Genomic DNA, 26,292 nt, shown 5'->3' with positions numbered 1-26,292 from the left:
TAGCCTCAATATTCTTAAGCAGCATTATCACTTATTGGGGACCCCAAATACACATAGCATTAAAAAAATCCAGAGTTTCAACCAATCTCATCTATAGCTAGGACATTCACTATATACATTAAATAATTAATCCATTCAGCAAACGCTTACTGACACTATATGATAGGCCCTGTACTATAATCTGTACCTACTGAGATTTAAGTAAGAAATAGCCATTGTTTTCTTTTTTTTTTTCTAAAGATGTATTTATTTGAGAGAGAGAGAGAGATAGGGAAGAGAGAGCATGAGCGAGAGGAGGGGCAGAGGGAGAAAGAATCCTCAAACAGACTCCTCATTGAGCAGGGAGCCCGATGCGGAACTCGATCCCAGGACCCTGAGCTGAAACCAAGAGTTGAACTCTCAACCCACTGAGCCACCCAGGAGTCCCTCTAGTCCTTGTTTTCTAAGAGTTCACAGATAAAATGTGCGTGCTAAATGACATGCTGTCCTCTCTGAGGATACTAATATAGGAAAAGGAAGAAATAGGGAGAGTTAAACTGGTCATTGGATGCTTCCTAGGGGGGTACATTTGAGTTGGTCTTGAAGTGCAGGTATTATTTGGGTAAGCTGAGAAGGCAACACTCAAAGGCACAGTGAGCATGGCATGCACCTAGAACAGGAAATAGCACAGCACAGTTACAGAGCAGGGTCTGAATCGTGCCTAGGAGCTTCTGTCATCCGGGGTCAGGAAGTTTACCTACAATCCTGTTGCTATAAATCAAACAGATGAAGACTGAGGTCACAAAAAGGAACTAAAGGAGACACGAGGAGGAGGAGAATTTACAGGGCTTAATGATTTATTTCGATATGGAGGATGCTAAGCCTCATAGGTCAAAGATGAACACAAGTTTTGAGTATGGGTGCCTGGCAGGCAGAGACTTCAGAGCCATTCTCAAAGGACTTCTTTAGGTTTGATACATGACCCGCTGGAATGCATAAGGGGTGGAACACCAGAATAGATCCAGATAATAGAACAAAGCTCACTGATATTTTAGAGAATTAGACCTGTAACCTTGGTCTTATTAATCAGCATCAGGCAGATTTCTACTCATTCATAATTTATTAATTACCCATATATTTTGCCAAGATTTATTGACAGCCTCTTTTTTTTTTTTTTGACAGCCTCTTTTAATCAAGACATTCTGGTGCTGATTAATTATGGGCATCTTCTGCCAAGGCTCACCTTTCCCCAGACAATGTCATTGCTGTTGGGCCATTTGATGAATACATTGTTATCCTGCCCTCTGGTGAATGGGCGATACTGGGTCTCATTGCCAGAAATGGCTGGGTCCTGCAATGAAAGGGTTTAAAACAGCGAACATGAGAAAAACATCTCCAAGACAAAAAACAAAAACAAAATACCCGTAGATAATTTGCCTTATGTCTATAAAATTCTTGAGGAATAAAGTATGCTGTTTGAAAACATTCCTAGAGATAAACCAGGTTAATAAGACATTACCCTCCCATGAATAAAGCCAATTTATTGTGCTCCCACAGTGTGATATCAATATTCCTTAAGAGCATGAAGCTTCTTTCTTCTGTTCTGTGTCCAAAGTGGCTTCCCTGTTCACCCCATCCCTTACCTGCCTCAATTATTCTATAATAGTATCTTATTTCACAATTGTCATATAAATCATCACTATCTGAAATTATCTTTTTTTAACATTTACTTATTGGCTATCTCTGATAGAATAAAATCCCTATAAGGAAAAGGACAATGTCTTATTCATTAATTTAGATTACATACATGCACGTGCACACACACACACACACACACACACACACACACACACGTACGTTTTAGAACAGTGATTTTCAAAGACCCAGTATTTAATTAATACCTGAATGAATGAGTGAATGAATGAATGAAAGTCAGCAAATAATGCTCTATTTCTTGGAAGCTAGAAGGGAGGACCATTTGCAGGTAACTAGTTCTGTGTTTATCAAAATATAGCCTCCAGTGCAAAATAATGAACTGGTGTTCTGAATCTTAGCTCAGTGGTTTGTCAGTTTAATTAAGAAGAAGTAAGTCCCCTGAGCCTCACCATTGCCGGGTAATGATACAACTGGAGTGGCTTTTGAACCCCCTAAGGTATAGATGAGACTACAATATAGCTATTCCCCCCGAGGCACAGCCCGAAGCAGTGAGGATTTTTGGATGTTGTTGCTATAGTCCGTGTTTCAGTCCACAGTTCTAACTCTAACCAAGGGAATTGTAATAATAAATTACATCCCAGTGACAATTATGAAAAATAAATATTGCAAAGTATCACCATCGGAAAGCCATTTTTCATTTGCTCTGTCCTCCTTTATTCACTTTTTAAAACTTTAAAAAATAATTATAGTTTCCAAGGAAGTTGCAAAAAATGTTTGGGAAGTCTCGTGTACTCTCCATCTAGTTTCTCCCAATGGTACTATTTTACAGCCATGAACACAGAAACAGAAAATGGGTGCTAATCTTCTAAATACTTACCAGAATGAGAATGAATCTCATGCCATCATTCTTCATTTGCTCAATCAGGAGGCCGAGGTTTTGGAAGCTGGGGCTGAGAGTGAAGTCCAGCTTCCGGTCCATGTAATCGATGTCTACATGCTGGACATCCTACAAGACGGACCAAGCAAGATGCTGGGGATCCCATGGCAGTACCCCTCAGGGCCCACAAACGGCTCTGCCGACCCCAGCCTAGGCCCCTCCTAATTTGTCCCATACCTTGCTACGCTGACTTTTCAATTCTGCTGATTGAAATTGCTTTCCGATTCCTACATACGGATCACCTGTCCCCATCTTTTCCTTCTGTTCCCCCAACTGGAATTCTCTCTCCTTTCCCTCCCTCGATTCATTTCTTTTGCACTCCTCAAATTTCAAACTGGTGAGCCCATCAAACCAAGTGCTAGTTGAATGTTCAAGGGTAGAAAGCAAGACTTCCCTGAGAAACAGAAAAGTGTAGTTTTATTTTCCCCCCTCCAGTAAACCTGATTGGACTTATTCACATTTAGAACTATATTATTGTATAGCTTTCTAGAATGTGTATATTTCTGCCATTCCATTTGACTTGATGGTCCATGAGATGAGAACCTTGTCTTCCTTTTTCTCTAAACAGTACCAACCCAGACTTCTGCATGTGAAAGTCACTCAATCCAGGATTGGTGAGTGATGGCTAACGTGGTTAATATCCAGTTGAAAAAAAGAGGTGCTTCTTTTTAGCCTGAAGAGGATATTCACCCATATTGTCTTAAGATTCTAGGTGAAACTTGTTTGGGGAGCAGAGATTTGTGCAAAAGCCAAAGCTTGGAAAAGAATAAACCAACATATTATTAACACTGATCACCTTGGTGAGGTAGATCTCTGGAATTTTCATCTTTTAATTTTCCAACTTTTTCTAACTTACATTTAATAAGCATGTGGTAGAGTAGTATATAAAAATAAAATACTTAAAGCCTGGATGAATGTTTCAAATTATCTTTGATGAGAACATCATAACACTTTACTTTATTCTCATCTTCCAGTCATTAATTGTCCTCGAAACTCTCAGGGAGTGGACTGAAGCAGAGAAAGAGCATAAGTGATGAGAAACTGGTGATTACAGAGGAGGAAGGACACGCTATCTATGGACTTCTGCTTGCTGACAGCAATAGCCTACACTTCTTGTGGCTTATGAAGGGGCCTACATTGTCATTGTGTGATATGCATATGTGGGTGTGTGTGCTTTGGAGAGGGTGAAGACTCGATTTTAACTGCTTTCTTTCGTACTGTCACTTTATATCCATCCTCTCTAAGAACAATCACAATATAATCTGGGATTGCCATCCTCGTGACCGGATTCTCACTTAGAAGTTCCCAAAGTCATGGCTTAAGACCAGCCATGCCTACTGTAGGATATTCCTGGCAAAAGGCAGTGAGTAACAATATCCCTCAATCACACTGCCAATTACTGAAGAATTAATGCAAATTTCAATTTTGAACCCTTGATTTAAAAGGGTGGCATGAAATAAATTTAAAAAGCATTGTATTCCATACAAGACTAGCTCCACAACTACCTTTTCCTATACTGAAGTAGTCATCAATAATTTCCCTGAAGACATTTTCAATCTATAATTAGGCACAAATTCCCATAACTAATTAAACCATGGACTGAGTGGGGGAATTCATACATAGGGAATCTGGGCCGCCATCATTGCCTCATACAATTGAGAGATCTCAGTATCATTCTGGTATCCGTAGCGACTTAGCTGGAATCCCAAGGCCCAGTATGGAGTCATTGCTGGCCGACCAATCAACTAGAATAAAAAAGAAAAATGGATCCAGGAAAACTTTTGGGGAAAGGGAATAAAAGTCCTATACTTGAAGCTACTTGAGCACTTCTACTGAGCAGTGTCCAATCTAAGCGGCTTCACTCAAGAAAAACAAGAAAGTCAAATAAATATGGAATGACCATTGGCATGCAGAATGACAGAAAATCTCCTGTATTCTGGAGCTTCCACTCTGGGAAGGCTGAGAACTCAGGGGCTATTACTGATTGAGATTCTTAGGATGCTCAGCAAATAATTAAGAGACCCACGGCATATATATATATGCCTTTATACCTGTAACATTAGAACCTAACTTCAGGAGAGACAGCAATAATGTAGTAGGAATACCCAAGGGACACAGAAACAAAAATCGACCTATCTCAGTGCTAAGAACATGGTAATATCCAATAAACATTTGATTGTTTATCAATGCATAGACTGAATTCTAACCTCAGTGTATTGTTGAGTTACAAGCTCAGGGGTTGGCCCCAAAACCATATAAAAGTCCAAAATCCCTCCTGTGGTGCGGTATGTTAGGGCAGGAGTGGGCTGGAATGACACATCTGTTAAAAAAAAAAAAAAAATAGAAGACAAGGAGTCCTTGGAACTATACATCACCCAGATAGGAAATCTGCCCTCAAATGTACTCTTCACTCTCTCTCTTTCTTTAAAGCTCTCCTTCTCTGGAAAGCCTTCTTTCATGTACTGGAATAGATGGGTTTACAGGTACCCCAAGCATAATCTTAATCTCAACATCTTGTATCACTCTACGAAAGGAAGTTAAACTGTCACAGTAAAAGAAGGTCATGCAATTTGGTCAAAATTTTACTGCTAGTACCTGGCCTAAAGTTCTTTATTAATCTGGAAGGAAGGAAGGAAGGAAGGAAGGAAGAAGGGAGGGAGGGAGTGAGCAAAAGTCAGTTTATCTATCCCATTTCCCTTTGCCCTTGAATTTCTCTATTTCTATGGATATTCCAGATCCCAGGAAAGTGATCACAGCTAGTTATGGTGGTACACAGGGAACGTGCCTCTGTCTTACCCATGGCATTGCTGTTTAGCAGGAGCACCCCATGGGCACTGCCATCCTCCTCCAGTGCCATGTAGTAGGGGTGGACGCCATAGGAATTCTTCTTATACTGGGAGAGCCATGGGGGAGAGTGGGCAGTAATCAAAAAAATAAATAAATAAATACTTGAAAAGTTGTTTCTACATCATAATGCAAACAGCAAACTCCTATTCAATATTGAAGATTCAGCATAATGTCACGTCCTTTATAAAACCTTCCTTAACCTTCCTTTCCACCCCAAATAAAAAACCAGGTGCCCTCCCCTTCCATGCCTTCCTCATTTATTATTACATAATTCTATTATAGCACCGATTATAATGGATTACCATTAATTCTGCATCTCTCTCTCTTACTAGCCTATAAGCCCCTGGAGAATAGACAGCGTTTTATTAAATAAGACATGTACATGACACACAGAATATACTAAAGAAAAGTTTATGAAGTAAAATCCACAGTCCACAGGAAAAAATATGTTAGGGACAGAAGAAGCATAACCTGTGGCCTATTTCATCTGAGAGCAGAATTTATTAATATAAGGTGAAGCTGATTAATAGGGCACTATACATGTACATATGGATTAAGATAAGTTTACTCGGAGAGAAACTGATTGATAGTCTTATTCTTCTGTGCTTGTCTTATTCTTTTGTGCTTACCGCTGGGGGCTCATCACGAGCAAACATTCCCCACGTGGTCCAGTTCATATTTCTTCTGAAAGCTGTGTGCTCTGTCTCCCCAAAGCCATAGATGTACTGAGAGGGGAGGCGAGTAGAAATGGAGAGGAACATGTCGTTGAAGGTGAAGCCAGGCAGCTGAGAATCCCAGCTGCAACACAAAGGCATACCTCCACATTGTATTGATCACAGGCCAGAGCAAGCACGGGGCCCGTTTGGGAATTCTAGCTGATCCTGAAGCCTCCTAAAGGAATGCACAGCTGGATCCAGGTTCAAATACTGTGAGAAGACACAGCTCGTAACAATGGCCATGACTCACTGCCAACATTCTGCGTTTACATCTTTATTCTGTGGTCTGGAAGGCTGAGAACTCTCTTTCTGGGTCATGGGCTCCTTGAAGGCAAGAACTATGTCTCACTCATCTCTTTATCTCTAGTTATCATGGTCTGGAGTATCAGTTTGAATGCACGTATGAATAAATAAGCAAGGTCTAAGCAAATTACCCAAAAGAAAAGGGTGAAGCTCTTAGAACGACTTCTCTTAATTGGCCAAAGGACTTCTTAGCAAAGAAGGCAACTGACCAAAGTTAGACATGCAGGCAAAGAGAGCCAAAGGCTGTCTACATGTGTGCCTACAGGTGATGGTTTTACTTGGAAGGGGAACTTCAGCCCCAGGCAAAATCCAGACCTTCACTTCATTGCATTCAGCAGCAGGACAAGGGATGAGAAATGACAACTCTTTTCACGTTTAACATTGGGAAAAGGCTTTAAGTCTACAGCGCTGATTGTAAGAAACTGTTTCTCTTTCGTTAGTAAACATTCCCTCTCTCCTGAGTCTTCTGTTATTTTGTAATGAGGCTATATAGAGCTGATTTCTATCCTAGGTTATCTGTCATGCTTATTAAAAAGAGTTTTCTGTTCTACTTAACAAGAACAATGAGTAGAACATGCATTTTTCTTTTTTCTGAAATCAAGCAACACTTATTTTAAGCCTCTTATTAATTTTTCTTGTTGAGTTAGTGACTAGTAGAAAATAGAGCAATAGATCTACTCCCTGTTTAACACACACACACACACACACACACACACACACACTTACATTGTCTCTAAGATTAATATTTTATGTGCATTAATCAGAACCACCATAATGATACTTAGAACCACTTTAATGAGAACTAAATAAATAGTGCTTACATCACAGTGCCGGAGCTTTTTCGCCGAATCTGGATCCCAAAAGGATTGTTCTGAATCCTGACGTCATACAGACGGTCTTCAGGCGAGCCAACTGGAGAGGGAGGGGTGTTCAGAGGCACTGGGACCTCGTACCTTTTGTTCATGGAATCAAAGATCTAACAAGAAGAGAGGAGGAACCTTTCTGATGGAATAATCTTAGACCTAAAATCCCTCCTGCCAGCTGATATAATTCAGTTCCCCATGTTTTCTGGCCAGTTTGAATCACATTGGGAAGCATCAGATATCCCAAAGCAAATAGATGTGAAGCCTCCCCACCTACAGTGTCCAGTGTGGATCCTGAACTCCAAAATGCATCAGAAATACCTATTCAGAAGCAGGGAGGACACTTCCTCTAAATAATTTATGAATTCAGTGTATAGAATTCCATGGATAGAATGTATGTGTGTGCGCGCGTGTGTGTTTATGAGTACGGGAATATGTACATGCACGTAATTGTGTTAAGATTATGTTTTGGGCATGTATGTATATGTCAGAAATTAGAGAACCAAGTTTTTATATGGACTCAGATCTTACTGATCTGAGCTTTCAGATGCTTAAGACAAGTTTTGCCCGTAGCCCTGCTTCTTAAAATTGTGTTTCTCAGACCCAAAACAGCAGTATAACCTGGAGGCTTGTTAGGAATGCAAAATCTCAGGCCTCCCTCCCCTCCACCTTCTGAATCTGAATTTTCATTTTCACAAGATCTCCTGAGTGATGCCTCCAACACAGTGTGAAAAACAACGTTTAGAGCTGGGTTGTAGAGGTGGTATTGTCAGTGGTGAGACCCCCGTGACCCCCTGAATTCAAGGCTGACCCCCTGAACCCAGGAAACTCCTAGAAGCTTCTGCGTAACTCTTTCTCTTTTAGAAACTAACTATGGAATTACTGGAACAGGAAAAGAAACATTTGAGGAGAGGTCTGTGTAGATGAATCAGAAAGTGCAGGCACAATTACCTCAGCTTCATTATAATGTTAAAACCCCCTTCTGATATTCATCCCAAGCCCTAACAAAAGGAGTCTGTTTACCCCTGTTGGGGAGTCACTGGCTTTGGAAATCATTCCCTGAAATCTCCTCATTGGTACACATGAAAATGACCTTGTGAGGCAGCTCCACCTACTGTAGTCTCTGTCTCTAACTCACCGAGCAGTGGACCCACCAGATACCTGTGGCCATTAAATGCTCTAAAGGTGCTAATCTGAACTGAGACTTCTTATAAGTGCAAACTGCACACCAAAATTTGAAGAGTTAGTATGACTAAAAGATTCTAAAATATCTCAATAACTGTATTTGGATTATGTGGTGAGATAATATTTCAGCATGTTGGTTAAATAAAATGCTATTAAAATGCATTGCATTTGATTATTTTCAAATACATTTTTAGGAGTGTGGCTATTAGGAAATACATGTGGTTCACGTTGTACTTCCCTCAGAGCAGAGCTGTGGGTCTCAAAGAGTGGCCCCTTGACCCACAGCAGCATCGGCATCACCTGGAAACGTGTTAGGGATGCAGACTCTCAGACTGGAAACTCCAGAGCAGAGGCCCAGCAATCTGAACTTTAAGGAGACCGGTGGGTGATTCTGGTGCTCTCTGAAGTTTAAGAACCACTGCTAGAGAAGTAACTCTAACATTGGAAGTGGGTCAATGCGTTGTATGAGTTTCCCATGGAGCAGACACAGTTTTTCATAGGGCTAAGAAGGGGTTCTTTGAGGACACTTATGACTGAGCACTTGGCAGTGCAGGACATTCACGACCCTGGAGGGTCCAAGGTCACATCCTGGTTCTACCATGCTCCTAAGTCTCTGATTTTTACCTGTCTGGGCCATGGTGCCTTTGTCCATAAAATGATGGATTTGGACCAATGGTGTTTCAATGACTTTCATCCACATGAAGCTATAAGAACTCTGTGTTGAGGGTCAGAACCTGTACCACCTTGGAAATTACCTTGAACTGCAGCATGTTTTCTGTGTGGTAGATCACGCTCAGCTGGAGGAAGCTGATTGTTGCAGAGAGAGAGCCAGAGGCAGGGGCTGCTCGGGCTGATTCCGGGGCCCCCAGGTGGGCAAGGTCTGTGGTGATGCCCGTAGGCAGGTACTGAATGTTACTGGCGGCATACCTAGGGATGGTGTCATAGTAACAGGTGGGCACACCAGGAACAGCTGTGTACTAGAACAAGAGGAGAAATTCTCCATCAGCCTCTAACACCATACTTCGAGGGTCTGATTCCTGAAGAAGTTGGTTCACACAAACTAAGTCTCTTACACCGTGACCATTATTACCGCTTGAATTATGATCCCCCCCACCATAAGATGAGAAGTCCTACTCTGGTATCTGTGAAAGTGACCTCATTTGGAAATAGGGTCTTTACAGATGATCAGGTTCAATGAGATCATTAAGATCAGCCTAACCCAATATGACCGGTGTCCTCATTAAAAGGGGAAATTTAGACACAGAGACAAACCTACACCCAGTGAGGTCGCCATGTGAGGATGAAGGCAGAGATCGGGGTGATGTTTTTATAAACCAAGCAAGACCAATGAGTGCCAGAGAACCTCCAGAATCTGGGAGAAATGCATGAGACAGATTCTCCCTCCCTTTTCTTAGAAGGAACCAACTCTGCTGACACCTTGATCGCAGACTTCTAGCTCCCAGAACTCTGAGAGAACAAATTTCTGTTGTTCTAAGTCACCTAGTTTGTGGTACTTTGTTATGACAGCACCAGCAAATGATTTAAATCCATTTAAAAAACACATGCCCATTGGCCTCCTCTACTGGGTGGACAAGGAAGGGTCAGCAGTAAGCCTGATCTGGAGACTGGAATCCTCAGACGGGCTTCTGCTCCAGTGTTCTCATTGCTGCCATTGTGACCTTGAGGAAATCTCTCTGGCTTTCATTCTATTTTTCCAAATGAAGACAGTCTTACCTTACCTTCCACAAGGACTCTCTAATAGATGGAAAAAAAAAACAAAAAACACCTCACTTAAAATACTCAATGCACAATGCATACCCAATGTATTATTGTTGTGTTAAAAATAAAAGTGGGGCTTTAAATGCTGTGGTTGGAGGAAAGAGAGAGTGTCTTCTGATTCGGGATATCTGAGGAAAACACTGATCACTTCTCACACAGAATTGGCAAAATAATTTATCAGTTGACATAGTGTCATTGTCTTTCTGAAGGATGATTACTCTTCAACCCAGCAACATTTGGGAAGTGTTTTCTAGGTGCCTAATTATTCATGGGACAGTTTTTCCAACTTCTGCTCACTGTGGTAATCTGTTCACTGATTATTACCTCCCAAAGGCACCCCTGCAGCCTACAACTCTCCTCAGAGACAGCAGCATCCTCAGGGTAGCATTTGAATTTCTCCAGGTCACTGACTGGAAGTTTCCATTCAATGGAGAATTCTTGACCGAGTACCAGTCCCTTGAGATCACTGATCTTCACCACCTGAGGAAGGAGAGGCCACATGACAAATAAGGTGAGGCTGAGCCACCCGGCTAACGTCCTTCCCTGATGATCTGGAAGGGAGTTAGCCCTTCATCCACGTTGTCATGGGATATTTGGAATATTCTTTTTTTATCCTCTGGAGCTTTTGACCTCCCTGTTGGGAAAATGCACTTGGCTTATTCCTGACCTTTCTCACCTCATGGAGTCACTGTGGAATATTGAATGGGAAGGGCTTTCATCATATGAAGGAGTACAGATGACAAGCAGGGCTGTCTTTGTCAGACTCACAGCCCTCTGGGTGTGGTGCTCACACATTGTAATAATGATGGCAATAATAACCACAGTTAAACTTTATGGAGCATTTATATGGGCCAAGCACTGTGATAACCACTTTATATGCATTATCTCCATCAATCCTCGAAGGTAATCCTATGCTGCAAATAATATGGCTATCTTCATTTCACAAAATAGAAAACTGAGGGTTAGAGAGGTTTAATGCTTTGCCCAAGATCTCGCAGCTAGGAAACAACAGAGCTAGGACCAGAATCCCATTCTGCTTAGTACAGAAACCAGGCTCTTATTTTTTGCTATCTGCATTGTCAAAATGGAACGGGGCTGCCCTAAGAGATAGTGAATTTCCCAGCACTTGAAATAGTCAACTAACCATTGGAACCTTTTGTTGAAGATTAGCATGTAAGGGACTCATTCAGTAAGGGCAGAACTGAATTACCCCTAATGTTCCATCCAACTCTCCTTTTCTGTAATGGTATAAAAGTAGTGTGTCAATTGTGTCTAAAACAAAGAGAGTCTTTAACTTAAATGAGTAACTTAAATACTCTCCAGAACTAGGCCAATGTATTGAATTATATTTTCACTGTATCACATCTGGAATCTGCAGGTCTAGTCTTAAATCTGCCCAGAGAAGAACTGCCTTGCCTCAGGGTCCCAGCTCCCACTGTCTTCTTCAGTGTTCTGATACAAACCAAGCTCAGGAGTCCATATTTAGCATGCATATGTTTCTCCTTCTGCAACTGCCCTGTGGTATGGTAGATTTTCAGCAAGCCAGCTGTCTCTGTAACTGCCCAAAGTCAAAAGAGCAAGGGAGAGAGCTGGCTGTCAGAATCTTAGCCCAGGGCTTTTGACAAGGGCACCCCAAGGATGGAACAGTCTCCCACCTTTGATGAAACATCGTAGGCAACATTTGAAATGGAGGTGGCAGAATTACTAAGTAAGACGGTAAAATTGGTAGGTTGCTTGTCCATTCCCAAGATTATGATGTCTGTAAACATGAGGTTGTTAGGGTCCGTATAGTTATTATTTGTAATATTTGCCTGTAGACGGTTCTGGAAAAACAAAACCACAAAAACATCTGTTTAGAAACCAGGTACATCACCAAATACCCCTCAACATTTTGCTTTCTGACATCTGAGGTATGTCTTTTATCTCTGAAGTTCTAACGGGTGCCTGGTGATCGTCCCCAGGGAATTTGCTAACCCAGACTCTTCATGGTCTTCAATCTTGCAGTAACATTTCACGTTTGCTTTGGTTCACTGGTTATTTATTGATTCCATCACTCAGGAAATATATTCCTGACATCACAGGATTTCCAAGTGGACAAAATGGGTACTCTTAAAACAAACAAAAAGACACCATCACACACACAGACCCACTGGCATACAGAGATGAAGACACACACACAGAGTGCCTAAATATTTTTTTTTCTTTTAATGATAATGAGGATAGGAGCTAAAATTTATGAGTGTTTACTCCGTGCCAGGCATGGTGCTAAGCATCTTGTTCCATTCCGACAGCAAGTTGTGAGGCTGAAGCTACAATGAGCCCATTCTTGAGACAAGAAGACTGAAGCCCCAGGGAAGCAGACAACCTTCCCAGGGAACCACAGTTCAAAAGTGATGAAGTGTAGCTCTGACCAAGGTGGAACTGAAGACTGGAGAGAAAAAAAAAAAGCGGGGGACACTTTGATGTTTAAAAAGACAGTCTCTCTCTCTCTCTCTTTTTTTTTTCCCAGTGCTGGGAAAATTGGACAGCCACATGCAGAAGAATGAAACTCGACCATTCTCTAACACCATACACAAAGATAAACTCAAAATGGCTGAAAGATCTCAATGTGAGACAGGAATCCATCAAAATCCTAGAGGAGAACATAGGCAGTAACCTCTTTGACATTGGCCATGGCAACTTCTTTCAAGATACATCTCCAAAGGCTAGTGAAACAAAAGCAAAAATGAGCTTTTGGGACTTCATCAAGATAAAAACTGCACATCAAAGGAAACAGTCAACAAAACAAAGAGGCAACCCACAGAATGGGAGAGGATATTTGCAAATGACACTAACAGATAAAGGGCCGGTATCCAAGATCTATAAAGAACTTCTCAAACTCAACACCCAAAAAACAAATAATCCAGTCAACAAATGGGCAGAAGACATAAACAGACACTTCTCTGAAGAAGACATACAAATGGCTAACAAACACATGAAAAAGTGGTCATCATCAGCCATCAGGGAAATTCAAATCAAAACCACACTGAGATACCACCTTACACCAGTTAGAATGGCAAAAACTGACAAGGCAAGAAACAACAAATGTTGGAGAGGTTGTGGAGAAAGGGGAACCCTCTTACACTGTTGGTGGGAATGCAAGTTGGTGCAGCCACTTTGGAAAACAGTGTGGAGATGCCTCAAAAAATTAAAAATAGAGCTACCCTATGACCCAGCAATTGCACTCCTAGGTATTTACCCCAAAGACACAGATGTAGTGAAAAGAAGGCCATATGCACCCCAATGTTCATAGCAGCAATGTCCACAATAGCCAAACTGTGGAAAGAGCCGAGATGCCCTTCACCAGATGAATGGATAAAGAAGATGTGGTCCATATAGACAATGGAATATTACTCAGCCATCAGAAAGGATGAATACCCAGCTTTTACCTCAACATGGATGGGACTGGAGGAGATTATGCTAAGTGAAATAAGTCAAGCAGAGAAAGTCAATTATCATATGGTTTCACTTATTTGTGGAACATCAGGAATAGTACGGAGGACATTAGGGGAAGGAAGGGAAGAATGAAGAGGGGGAATCAGAGGGGGAGACGAACCATGAGAGACTACGGACTCCGAGAAAGCAAACTGAGGGTTCTAGAGGGGAGGGGGAGGGGGGATGGGTTAGCCTGGTGATGGGTATTGAGGGCACGTACTGCATGGAGCACTGGGTGTTATACGAGAACAACGGATCGCGGATCACCACATCAAAAACTAATGATATATTGTATGGTGACTAACATAACATAATAAAATAAAATAAAATAATAAAAAAATAAAAAGATTAAGGGACCCACAAGCGTGCCCAAGTGATTTTTTGCAAAGGTGCAAAAGTTATGTAGTGGAGAACAAAGAGTCTTCAACAAGTGGTGCTGGGACAGTTGGCCACCCGGAGGCCAAAAGTAAAACCTGCGCCTCAATCTCACATCGTGTATAAAAGTGAACTCAAAGCAGATCACAGACTTAAATGTAAAAGGAAAAACTAAAATTTTTAGGGAAAAAATAGGAGAAAAATATTCAAGACCTAGAAATAGAAAGAGTCCTTACAGTGGACACCAAAACACATAATCCGTAAAAGAAAAGAAATGATAAATTAGACCCATCAAAATTTAAAACTTTTGCTCTGTGAAAGGCTCTGTTAAATGAATGAAAAGACATGCCTACAGACTAATAGAAAATATTTACCCACCATGTATCCAACAAAGAAGTCCTCTCTAGAATGTATAAAGAACTCTCAAAACCGAACAGAAAAATCAGCCAGTCAATGAGAAAATGGGCAGAACTGGACAGACATTTCACCTAAGAGAATATAAATATACACAGATGGCAAATGAAAAGATAGTCAACATCATTAAACATCAAAGAAATACAAACTGAAACCACAATAACGGGTCATTACACCCTTATCAGAAGAGCTAAATTTAAAAAAAAAAAATTGTGACAACATAAATGTTGATTATGATGCAGAGAAACTGGGGTACTCAAACATTGCTGGTGGGAATGCAGAATGGTATGGCCACTCTAAAAACCAGCTTGGCAGTTCCTCACAAAACTAAACATGCAAATACTGTAAGACACAGCAACTGCACTCTTGGGCGTCTATCCCCGACAGATGGAAACCTATCCATGAATGTTCACAGCAGCTCTATTTGTAATAGCTATGACTGGAATAACCCAGATACTCTTTATTAAATGAATGGTTAAACAAAAGGTCGACATCTATATCTTGGAATGCTAGTCAGCAACAGAAATGAATAGACTTTTAATATACAACAACTTGATGAATTTTGAGAGAATTTTGCTGAGGGCAAAAAAGCCAATTCCAAGCTTACATGCTGTATGATTCCATCTACATCACATTCTTGAAAGGACAAGATGTTCCCATGAGGGGAAACTGGGTAAAGGGGACAAGGGAAACTCTCTGTATTATTTCTTACAACTGCATGGGGCTCTATAATTATCTCAAAATAAAAAGAATAGATTAAAAAACAACATGTTTTCTTATTCTTCATTCTTCCTTTCTCAAAAGAAAGGAGAAATAAAGAGATACCCCACAAATCTCCACCCATGCACAATGAGCCTTCTAAGAAAATCAAATTAGAATTCTCACATCATCTGCTAGCATTACTGCCTTCCTTCCCCTCGGTGCCCCAGAGAGAGAGATGAGGCAAGTGTTGTTCTGTATCTTTCCGTATCTTCCAACATCTCAAAACCACCACTTAATACCTGTGTCCAAGGCAAAGTTTTGGGGGCTGGAAAAGAAGGCCATTATGGAAGAACCTCATAAAGGCCCCATACCACTCATCACCCCCCCATCCCACACATACCTGTACCCCACTCCCCAGCCCCCTGCCAAGGACACCTCTCAGAAGCCAGGATTCATATCAAGCTCAGAGACAATGATTTTTTTTTCCAGAAAAAAAAACAAGTTCTTCACTGAAGCCATACTGACTTGAGAGGTTTATATATCTAACATAGATTAAAAACTCTCGTTTTAACTCTAGTCCTTTCTGGGGCCATTAGGCACGGCCCCTGTTCCACATGACCAAGCATTATAGCAAACCAAAAACTCAAAACACCACCACAGAAAAGAGCATACACTGTGTGTTCCTCAAAAACAGTACTTACAGAGGTGACAGAAAAATCATACAGAATATACTTCTTTTCAGCATCTAGAAGAGAAAGATAGAGGAGTACCCATTATTATAGGAAGCAGAGGAGCTGTGCGGTCATGCTCTTCTCTTCTTTTTCTCTGCTTACCCAGATTCTGCCCCTTTTTGCCAAACCTCCACCAAGTTTCCTGGGCCGCTTCAACCAACCCTAACTGCTTCGCCCTCCAAACTCCTATGGCACTTTGTGGTACCATTTTGCTGGCATTTAAAACATTGTGACTTGCACTTATAGGGCATCCACATGTATATTTTATCTATCCTGCTGGACCAGGAGTTCCTCAGGGGCAATGCCTAATACCTATGTCTTATTCATCTTCATATCCTCTGCCTACAGTGCAATAATAAACATCCAATAAATGCTAATTCTACGCAGGGCAGGGTTTTTTGTTTTTTTTTATAATCACAGACCATAAGCTTATGTCAGTTACTTCTACAGGAATCTTACAGTGGAAAAGCATACTATACAAATTAGATACTTCCCCCTCAATAGTAACCAAAGCAGTATTTTACAAATCTATTAACAAAAATGTGTTATTTGGTATTGGTAATGATACCCAAAGAAGAGAGTAATTAAACTAAACGCAATAATGTCTGTTGCTTTGGTAGTCAATAACATACGAGTTGCTCATCTGAAGTCTATTTTAATGCGTTGTGCTTGGCTAACCAAACTTCCGGAATAAATTGATTCTAAGCTTACAGAAATCAGCACCGATGATAACAGGGTTAGTGCCATACTGGACAGCCTGCAATGACTAGTTCCCACTGAGAACCCTAGGGAGGGGGGTCACAGGGAAGCCTACCTTTAGATACACCATCATCCCAGTACAGCTCGCCCTTTGCCTCTCTCTTGTAGTCCAAGGCAACAATGAGTCCCAGGGAATTCTTTCGACTGTAAAAGAGCAACTCTCAGTTTCCGAGAATGAAGAAAGCTTAGAACTTTGTTCAACTAGCCCCTTTCATGCCTCAGGGACAGATGAACTCAGAGTTGACCCCAGAAATAGAGTAGATATTGACATCCTATGGAAACATGGATATTGGGTGTGGATAGACAGCAGAGGTTGGTAATGAATGACCATAGGAAGAATGATAGAAGGAGGCAGTTCCTGCCAAAGACTGGGTTTGTGATACTAGTAACAATCAGCACTTACTGGGCGCTTACCATGGGCCAGCCATTCTTCTAAGCGTCCTATATACAGTAAGTCATGTCTATTATTCCATTTAACCTGCCTGATGACATGAAAAAGGCCAACTATTGTCATTCCCAGTTTGCTCATGCTAAGCAGCAACACAGAGAGGACGTTGCCCATGGCAACGCATGGTAGTGATAGAGCTGGGGTGTCTACCTGAACATTCTGGCTCTTGACCTTGGAAGCTATGTTCACTTCCTTGTGATAACTCTTACCTCTTATTTAACTTGAATTCTCTCATGCCCAAGAAAATCTACTTGAAGACAGTCTCTGGTCATAGAGAAATCCTTACAAATGATTATTTTGACTGTTCTTAAAATCTGATTCACTTCCCAAGTGAAAGACTCTAGAAATGTGAAGGAGCTGAGGCCACCTTATGCTAAATGAACACGAAGGTACCACTTTGGGGCTGACCTTGAAAGCAGGGGAGAGAGATTCCTGACTGGAGATGTTTTCCCTTGACTTAACCACTTTTAGTGTCCATTTGCCTGTCCCATAACACCCTCCCTTGGAGCCCCAGGGCAGTCACGCCTTAGAAGAGTGAGGAGTTTACCTGGCCTCTGTGGTTATGTTGGGTTGTTGGGTGGGAAATATGAAGCCCCCTCGGAGGTGAAGTCCTATCCTATCGAGTGGCAGCAGCATCTCCACCGATTGTTTCCTCCACTGGATGGCTACCCCCTAACCAACACAAGGATGACAGAGCAGATAAGGGACCACTGAACTAGGAGCGACCGTGCAGATCATTCTAGTTCAGTTGCCTCATTTAAAATATGTCCGTCAGAGCAAGACAAATGCTGTATGATTTCACCCATATGTGGAATTTAAGAAACAAAACAGATGAACATAGGGGTAAAAAAGAGAGAGGCAAACCATAAAACAGACTCTTAACCACAGAGAACACACTAAGAGTTGCTGGAGGGGAGATGGTGGGGGAATGGGTTAAATGGGCGTTGGGCATTAAGGAGGGCACTTGTGATGAGCACCGGGTGTTGTACTAAGTGATGAATCCCTAAATTCTACTCCCGAAACTAACATACTATATTGTAACTAACTGGAATTTAAATAAAAACTTGAAAAAAAAAAAGAAAGAAAGAAAAGCAGGGACCCCCAAAAGCGAAGGGTTGCCCAAGGCATAATCGAAATAGATAGCAGATCTGAGACTCCAACCTGCCTATTTCTTTGAATTATACCGTGTGGTGATTCTTCCACAACTGGGCTTTCATTCACTAGGGTATCCCAGACTAAGGCCAATAACTAGTCCTCATAGCTGCACAGTAGCCAGGCTGATACAATGAAAATTCCCCTAAACCTATCCCAGTTATGCAAATTATTTCATAGTACACCTAGAAAGGCCTTCCTTACAGAAAAGTACCCTCTATCAACCAAATATAAAACGTTGCGCTATTATCCTACCCTAAGCTCCCAGGACTCCTGCCTTAGAATTGCCCTCTGCTAGAGGCTGGTCTCTGACCCAAGCAGGGCTGCCTTACTTACTGTCTCATAGTCGTACCAGATGGCGTCCGGTATGTATGCTTTCACTCGGTCCACACCCTAGGGAAACACCCATATTGAACAACATCAGCATGCCCCTTACAGTTTCCACAGCACCTCCTGTGTGGTTGCACGTGCTCAGCTGAACAATCCTGAGAGGTGGTTAGGACCATCCCATTCTACAGGTATAAATACAGATACTCAGAAAAGTTGGGCAGTTTATCCAAAGCACAGCTGTGCCTAGGAATTAAGTTTCGAGGCTCCCGAACTTTCTAAGAGAAGCAGAGAAGGTTCATTCACCGGGCTACTTGTGTAATCTGACAGGTGGGAGGAGACTGAAACAGCCAGGCCTCTAAGGAGAGCCTTGCAGCAGGCGCACTGCTGCTCGCAGCAGCTGCCAAGAGATGGGACTTCGACGTGAGTACACTGGCGATGCCCCATGTTGATGAAGTGATCAGCCGCATCGCAATCCCTCTCCACACTTCTCCACTCGCCCTTGGGGAGGGCACATGTGGTCCTTCATATCTGGTCTCCAGAGTAACGCCCTCCCCCTTGCCCAGACCTCCCTCCCCACTCCTCTCTTACCTCTTCTCTTTTCCCAGCCCCACCCCAAGAGCCCATGTCCTCTGGTCAAAAGGAAGCACAGAGAGATAGCCAGCCCAAACTCACAAGGCATTTAAAGCCTCTCAGTCTATGATCATATGCTTAAGAAAACAAGTTTTAAGGTAATTTTGCAAAACAGAAATTGTTTTGCTTGGTGGGGCAGTGGGACCAAAAATTACTACTTCTCTAATTTCCAAACTTTCATGATCTCTCTCTCTCTCATTCATATTTATATTTTTTAAAAGATTTTATTTATTTATTTATTTATTTGAGAGAGAGAGAGAGAGAGAGAGAAAGAGATAGAAAGCATGAGCAGGGTGAGGGGCAGAGGGAGAAGCAGGCTCCCCACTGAGTAGGGAGCCCGATGTGGGGCTTGATCCCAGGACCCTGGGATCATGACCTGAGCTGAAGGCAGACATTTAGTGACTGAGCCACGCAGGCACCCCATATTTATATTTATATTCATATTCATATTCAAATGCAGCCATAGATACTCCAGACTCAGCTTATTCAGCTATAGAGCCACGAGAACAAGTGAGATATTCTACCCCATTGTCCAGATTAGAAACACACCTCATATAAAACAGGTGTGATGAGGAGTCCAGGCCCCCATAAGAACTGCTCGTGCACATCCCAAGTAGCTGGGTCCTGGTAGAACCTGAAAAACAGAGAAGGCGGATGAAGCCTCCAGTACAAGGCAAGCACATTAGGTGGCAACAAGATCCACACTAACCTTGTTACTACTAACAAGGCAAGTGAAATGAACAACCTAAAGGGATTCTTTGTGGGTCAGGAAACTCACTCATGGACCAGGGGTCTCGCTACGGTGTCCCCCCGTGTGTGAGCTCGGTAGAAAAGGGTGTAGAGGTAGGGCAGCAAGGTGTATCGGATGTTCAGATAGTATCTGGAAGAATTCACCAACAGAGAGTGTTTACCAAAGGCGGCAGGATCCTGGTCCTAGAAGAAAATGAAACAAATATGAGATATTTCCATAGCGTTTTAAAAGTGTGTTCCCTTATGATAAGAAGCTTTCTCAGATGAAAGTAGCTTGTTCTCCAACTTGGAAGATATCAAAGCATTTCCAAAACTAAAAGGATCTTGGTATGGTTTCTTGATTTTATAGATGAAAAAACAGTATCAAAAATTACATGACTCTCCCAATGTAAACTGCAAGCAGGTGACAGAGTTTAAATTTGACATGTGTCTTCTGATCCCAGTCTATGATAACCTCAAGGGTGATAGAGAAGTCCACAGAGTGGGGCGCCTGGGCGGTGCAGTCAGTTAAACATCCGACTTTTGGTATGGGCTCTGGTCATGCTCTCAGGGTCATGAGATCAAGCCCCGAGTTGGGCTCTGCACTTAGTGCAGAGACTGCTTGGGATTCTCTCTCCTTCTTCCTCTGCCCCTCTCACACACGCTTCCCCACACCTGTCCTCTCTCAAAAATAAATAAATCAATTAAAAAAAAAAAAAAGCCCAGGAGGTTGCCATGGAGATAAAGGGGCTACAGTGATCCCGGCTCCCTTCTTAGCTGATCTAATTTGTTATATATTGAGGCTTCTCATAATACTTCATTTGGCTAATAATAATAATAGCAGTAAGTTGTACAACCGGTAAAAAGATTCTGAATTTGAAACCCACTGCCTTAGGCTGCATTGCCTACCACCATAATCTATACTCCGTCTTTTCCTTTCCATGCAATTTTATGAATTTGCAATTTTAAAATTTACATCTAGTTTTGTCTGTAATGTTTTCACCATCGGTATTTGTTTTCTTTTCTCTACCCCAAAGACAGTGACCTCTATTTTTTCTTCAATATACAACGTGCAAAAAAAATAATGACTTTATCCAAGAGCAAAGAAAGAACCCTTTAGAAGGAAAATCTAATTTTCTTAGGACCCAGAAACAGAACTTTTCCATTAATGATGGGGCTCATTTTGTTCATTTTCCTTGTAATTTGTAAGATGTGAAAGATAATGTATGTCATACTGAGATCTGTCATCCTGTACTCTATTACTGGGACTGAATTTCAGAGAAAATTACTTAAACTTATTCCTTTCTTTTGTTCCTAAAGATGCTCATTTCCTCCCTTCAAAAGGAATAGAAAGTAGAGTGGTCTACTCCAGGAGACCACTCTATGCCCCCAGTGTAGGGCTCATGAAAACCCTGAGGCCAGACACCAATGAAAATAACACTCCACATCCTTCATCACTCGGGTCTCCAGCCAAGAATGTGTAGAGCTGCACTGTCCACTATGGTGGCTACACACCACGGGGAGCTTTTGAACGCTTGAGATGTAGTTAGTAAGACTGAGGAACTGAACTTTTAATTTTACTTGACTTTAGTTAATTTCAATATAATCCTAAAAACTGAATATTTTTAAAGAACTATTTTTAAATAAAATGAAAACTAAAAATAAAATATTTTTAAATAAAAGATTTTTCCATTAAATATAACTTTATTGTTTTGGTTTATTGCACTCCAACTGCTGAAAATTTAGCATCCAAACTGAGATCTGCTGTAAGTGTAAAATGCACTTGAATTTTGAAGACTTAAAAAAAAATACAAGATATCTCATTGATCATATTTTGTATCAAACAGGTTGAAATGATGATGTTATGGACATACTGAGTTACACAAAATATATTTAAAATGATTGTTTCTGTGTTTTTTTTACTTTTTAAATTTACCTTTAAATTTAATGTGTGGCTCTCACTATCATTCTATTGTATAGCCCTCGTGGAGGGACCGGAAAACAAGCACTGTAACTGAGCAGCCTAAGTGATCTGAGTGCTCTTAGCTAACTCCTTCCAGGCCATCTCAAGAGAAAGGCAACCTGCCAAACCCGCTCCCAGCCACCTGCTTAGAAGTTCAGAAATAAATCTCTCCAGATCGCAAATGGCTAGGACGGTCTGGGGCTAAAATACTTTGATGATTTGGCTGTGAATCTTTCCCAAGTTAGAGACAAAGTCAAGAATGGCAGCTAAAATGATCATCAGTAAGTTACCCTGTTGAGCCTATTAAGAGCTAACCTACTCAATTTTGAAACACTTCAAGTGCAGATTACTTCATTAAAATAAAGGACATTCCTTATTACTTGCTCCTGCTATTGTCCCAGACATCTCCTTAAGAGGGGCTCTGAGCCCACTTCTATATACTCACCCATCAAAAACATGATTTTGGATAGGAAAGGACAAAAGAGTGAAAAGTAGTGAGGAGGGCAGGGTCTCGCAAATCATTCATGGAAAGATAGAATGTTGTAACAAACACGGTTTCCTATTTTAACTGAAATAAATTTGGCTCCTGCACAAAAACACACTCAATCTCTCCTTCTAAAAAAACTATTCTGTTTAATAGTGCATTTCTTTTATGCTACAGGATGAGCAGGATTGGGAAAAGATAACGAAAGATCATCCCTTCAGCTGGGAAAAGTTAGGAGCTCCATCCTAACCCAGCAAGGAGCCCGGCGGCAGCGTCAGGCCAGAGACTCCCTTCTCTGGGCTTTGCTCTTTCTTTGCATTCATACTTGGCTGCTGAAGTCAGAGGTGGGGTCATGAGAGGTCCAGCCGCTGGGGCCAGATGGCATAGGTCATAGGTGACAGAGGGCAGGGCAAACTGGCTGAGCGAGCTCCTTAAAAGCATTCTATTCTTAGCACCTGGGGGTTTGGATTAAATCACTTTTCAACGCAGGAGTGGGGAGAGGAACAGGGAGAGAGGATAGGAAGCAGGCCAATGCTAAATGCTTTTGATCCTCTCCCTGTGAGCCTCACTGATTATCAGTAGGGGAAAAAAAATCTTCAGATCACTGGTCTGCCACTCCCTAAACCATCCCACCTTGCCCCTCCATATCCAGAGGTGGTTTCCCTTTACTGTTTGAGGTAAAATACCAGTGGACTCCAACTGTCCCATCTTATACAGGCGGTAACAGAAGTAAGTGACAGCAGCACCATAGAAAGTCTAACAACCCTTCTCACCTTCATTGATGAATTAAGAAAATCAATATAAATCAATATAAAGTACAATAAAATCATTCAATATGTACATACTTGCCATGCACCCTTATCCCAATACTCTGCTCTTTAGGTCTATGGCCCAAAATTTATCTATTCTCCGTCTGCTCTAATGGCCAACTTGTAGGATTTTTTTTTTCAATCCTTTTTGAGGACAAGTAGATTAGAGAATTCAAGAAGTTTCTATTGCTTTTCTTGGGGACCTTACCCTGAATCCAGGCCCATTGTGATTCCTTGATAGTGGATAAAATGCTCCAAGCTGCATCCATCTAGTGCAGAGCTCCTCTGTGACATTTTCTGTGTAACCACAGATGTTGGCACCTACCTGGAGAATTAGCGCATAATACAAACACAGTGGTCAGTGATAGTGGGGAAAGCATTGACTGGATACCTGTGTAGTAAGGGGGAAAAAATCTTACTTCCACCATTCCATGCTTACAGAGGTCCCAGGCTTTCAGAGTCAGCCCCCAGCCAAATGTAAGAAATTAGCAAATGTACATGATGAATCAGCTGGCAAGAACTCATTTCAATGTTCAATTCCCAATTTCATACTTTGCTATTCACTGATGCTTTGTTAATGGAATTTTCTGTGATGCTAACATATTTTACTTACGGTGTCGCTGTGCTAACTTCAAAGATTCCATGGATGACTACCCAATGATAAAATTTTACCATTCTATCTTCAAAAGACAGTTCATGCCACATATAAAAATGGATTTTCTAATACATACCACAGGGAGACATAAATGCCCCTTGGTTTTTAACACCTCAAAGACTAGCAAAGGAAATAATGCCAAAGGAAAAAGGTTAAGGTTCCTTGATTGAGAGTAAAACTCACCATGGGGATACCAAATAGGCTGAACTCAAGGATACTAGGGATGGACCATCGGAGGTCATCCCATGTGGCCGAATTTTCCCCCAACCAATGTGCAGCATATTTGCCAGATCCAGCAAAAGTAGAGCGGGATAAGATGAAGCTACTTTTATTGGGGAAGATATTCTCCATGGCCCTGAAAAGGAATACAATAAATTGAACGTGAAGTGAGCTGTGAATGTCTAGGACTCACCTGTACCCAAGAGGGGTGATGGGCGTTCCAACCAAACAGAAAAAAACAACATGGCTTCATAAACTAGGTGAGCAAACTAGTTTAGCATTTTTTTATTATTTTATTTAAACTCAATTAATTAATATATAGTGTATCATTAGTTTCAGATTGTAGAGTTTAGTTATTCATCAGTTGCATAAAACACCCAGTGCTCATTACATCATGTTTTCAATGCCCATCACCCAGTTTAGCATTTTTAAGAACTTCTTTCCCATTTCTGAATAAGGCTTCAGACTTCATATATGACAGTCCAAACATCTACAGTCCAGTCCCCCAAGAAATGTCTCTACACTCCCGTCCTCTTGATTATGCTCTTTCTCTTGTTGGATCAGTTGTGTTCCGGCCCTTTTGGCCAACAATACATTGGAGCCATGTCTTGAGTTCTTGACCCCATCTTCTCCCTCTAGACAAAGCTTTTCCAATGTCCCTTGTTTCCATGTCTTGCTGCCCCTTTATAATCAATCCTGTTTAACACAGCACCAGCTCAGGTTGGAACTCAGCCTCTGCTGGCCCTATAAGAACAGTTGGTACACCAGCTGGGTTCTAGGCAGCTGGGTTCCTCTAAAGCTTCAGAATTTATTATTAGCAATTCCCAATGTTAGGAAATCTTAATTTATGCAAAATAATATTAACTTTAATGAATAAGTCTCAAAAGATGACCTATGATGCTCTTTATAAAGTCAAATGCAATTAAAATATAAAATATTATTTTCATTGTACTACATACAAAATATCATATATCAAATAAGACTCTATAAAAGAGAAAGCAAAAGGTTTTGAAAACATGGAATTCAGAAAGATAATTACTTCAGGATGGAGGGGAACATGAGGTGGGGTAACAACATGAGATGTAAGAGATGTGAGATGTAAGTTATTTTCCTAGCTTTTATTCTGAATACTCTTTTGCATAGGCACTTTCCTGAAATGCCTCTCCCTCCCTCCTCCTTCCATGCTAAGCAGTTCATACCTTCCTTTAGCAATCTGAAAATGAACAAAATCACAACTATGGTATGGTAATACCTGAACCACAATCGCTGCGAACCCTTCTATTTTCCCTTTCAGTACAGGGTCTGAGACAAGTGTATCACCAGGCCCTGGGCAGTTCCTCACAGACACTGTCCCAGCCACCAATGCGCCCCAACTTCATATTCCTGAGTACTACCTTATGGCAAGTCTATAAATGCAAAATGATTTATAATGGCAAAAGGGAGAAAATTCTGAAATAGAATATGGGTTTAAAAGAGTGAAGTCCTCCATTTTGACGATTTAATGACCAAAAAACAAAGGTACCATAGAGAAGAACACTCACTCTTCACCTCCTACCCTCATGTCTACTTTGATCTTGACAAGCAGGTGCTTTGCCTTTGTTAGCACTGGCTAGAGGGTTTATGGCACTCTGTAATCATCCACCATGAAAGAAACACATTCAGGTTGTACAGAGTGAAACTGAAACGGGGATAAAGTTATCTGAGGTTAAAGGTTTATCTAGAGGCAGACCTTTATGATACCACAGCTTAGTTAAGTCTGTGTTTTCCAGAGCAGAGGAACAATCTTATTCAGAGGTCCTCAAGTTTCTCTTTTCTGTCCCTCAGTTCTGGCAGGCTTATCATCTGTCCCGATCTCTGAAGGGATCTGGTCTTTCTACTTTCAGCTTGGAGGGAGAAGTTCCTTCTTGGGGTAGACCAGTAACCACTGCCCCCAAACGATACTTCCAGGAAGGCTGAGCCAAATACTCATCAGATCTATGGCTTAAATGCTGCTGATGCTCAGATCCCACTGAACAAAAAACATCTTAATTGTTTTTTCACCACTCTGCCTCCTATCCAAAAGCCAATTTCCACTTATCCCCACTGTTCTCAGGGGACTTAGGTCATTCTGCCTGATCCAGAGAACTCAGAAGGGCACTCAACCTTCTCCCTCA

The 26,292-nt window shown here is 41.4% G+C and overlaps 1 protein-coding gene across 1 annotated transcript in view; it reads right to left on the bottom strand.

Moving 5' to 3' along the window:
• Nucleotides 1–26,292, bottom strand: part of MGAM2 (maltase-glucoamylase 2 (putative)) — a 100,413-nt gene that overhangs the window by 30,410 nt on the left and 43,711 nt on the right. The window contains exons 15-32 of the mRNA XM_088018337.1: nt 24,104–24,275; nt 23,474–23,590; nt 20,059–20,213; nt 19,830–19,914; nt 18,657–18,713; nt 17,716–17,840; nt 16,776–16,864; nt 15,932–15,975; nt 11,921–12,088; nt 10,590–10,745; nt 9,242–9,463; nt 7,260–7,414; nt 6,049–6,217; nt 5,369–5,465; nt 4,780–4,892; nt 4,192–4,317; nt 2,513–2,641; nt 1,223–1,330 (exon numbers count right to left, since the gene is read on the bottom strand). Of these exons, the coding sequence (XP_087874463.1) occupies nt 1,223–1,330; nt 2,513–2,641; nt 4,192–4,317; nt 4,780–4,892; nt 5,369–5,465; nt 6,049–6,217; nt 7,260–7,414; nt 9,242–9,463; nt 10,590–10,745; nt 11,921–12,088; nt 15,932–15,975; nt 16,776–16,864; nt 17,716–17,840; nt 18,657–18,713; nt 19,830–19,914; nt 20,059–20,213; nt 23,474–23,590; nt 24,104–24,275 (2,287 nt within the window). The remainder of the gene's footprint in view (nt 1–1,222; nt 1,331–2,512; nt 2,642–4,191; nt 4,318–4,779; nt 4,893–5,368; nt 5,466–6,048; nt 6,218–7,259; nt 7,415–9,241; nt 9,464–10,589; nt 10,746–11,920; nt 12,089–15,931; nt 15,976–16,775; nt 16,865–17,715; nt 17,841–18,656; nt 18,714–19,829; nt 19,915–20,058; nt 20,214–23,473; nt 23,591–24,103; nt 24,276–26,292) is intronic.

Source organism: Eumetopias jubatus, unplaced genomic scaffold (assembly GCF_037043125.1).
Source record: "Eumetopias jubatus isolate StellerSeaLion01/CBP00866 unplaced genomic scaffold, mEumJub1_p1.0 scaffold_14, whole genome shotgun sequence".
NCBI classification, from domain to species: domain Eukaryota; kingdom Metazoa; phylum Chordata; class Mammalia; order Carnivora; family Otariidae; genus Eumetopias; species Eumetopias jubatus.
The sequence above is the reverse complement of the archived record's forward strand: the minus strand, read 5'-3'. Positions and strand labels throughout refer to the sequence as shown.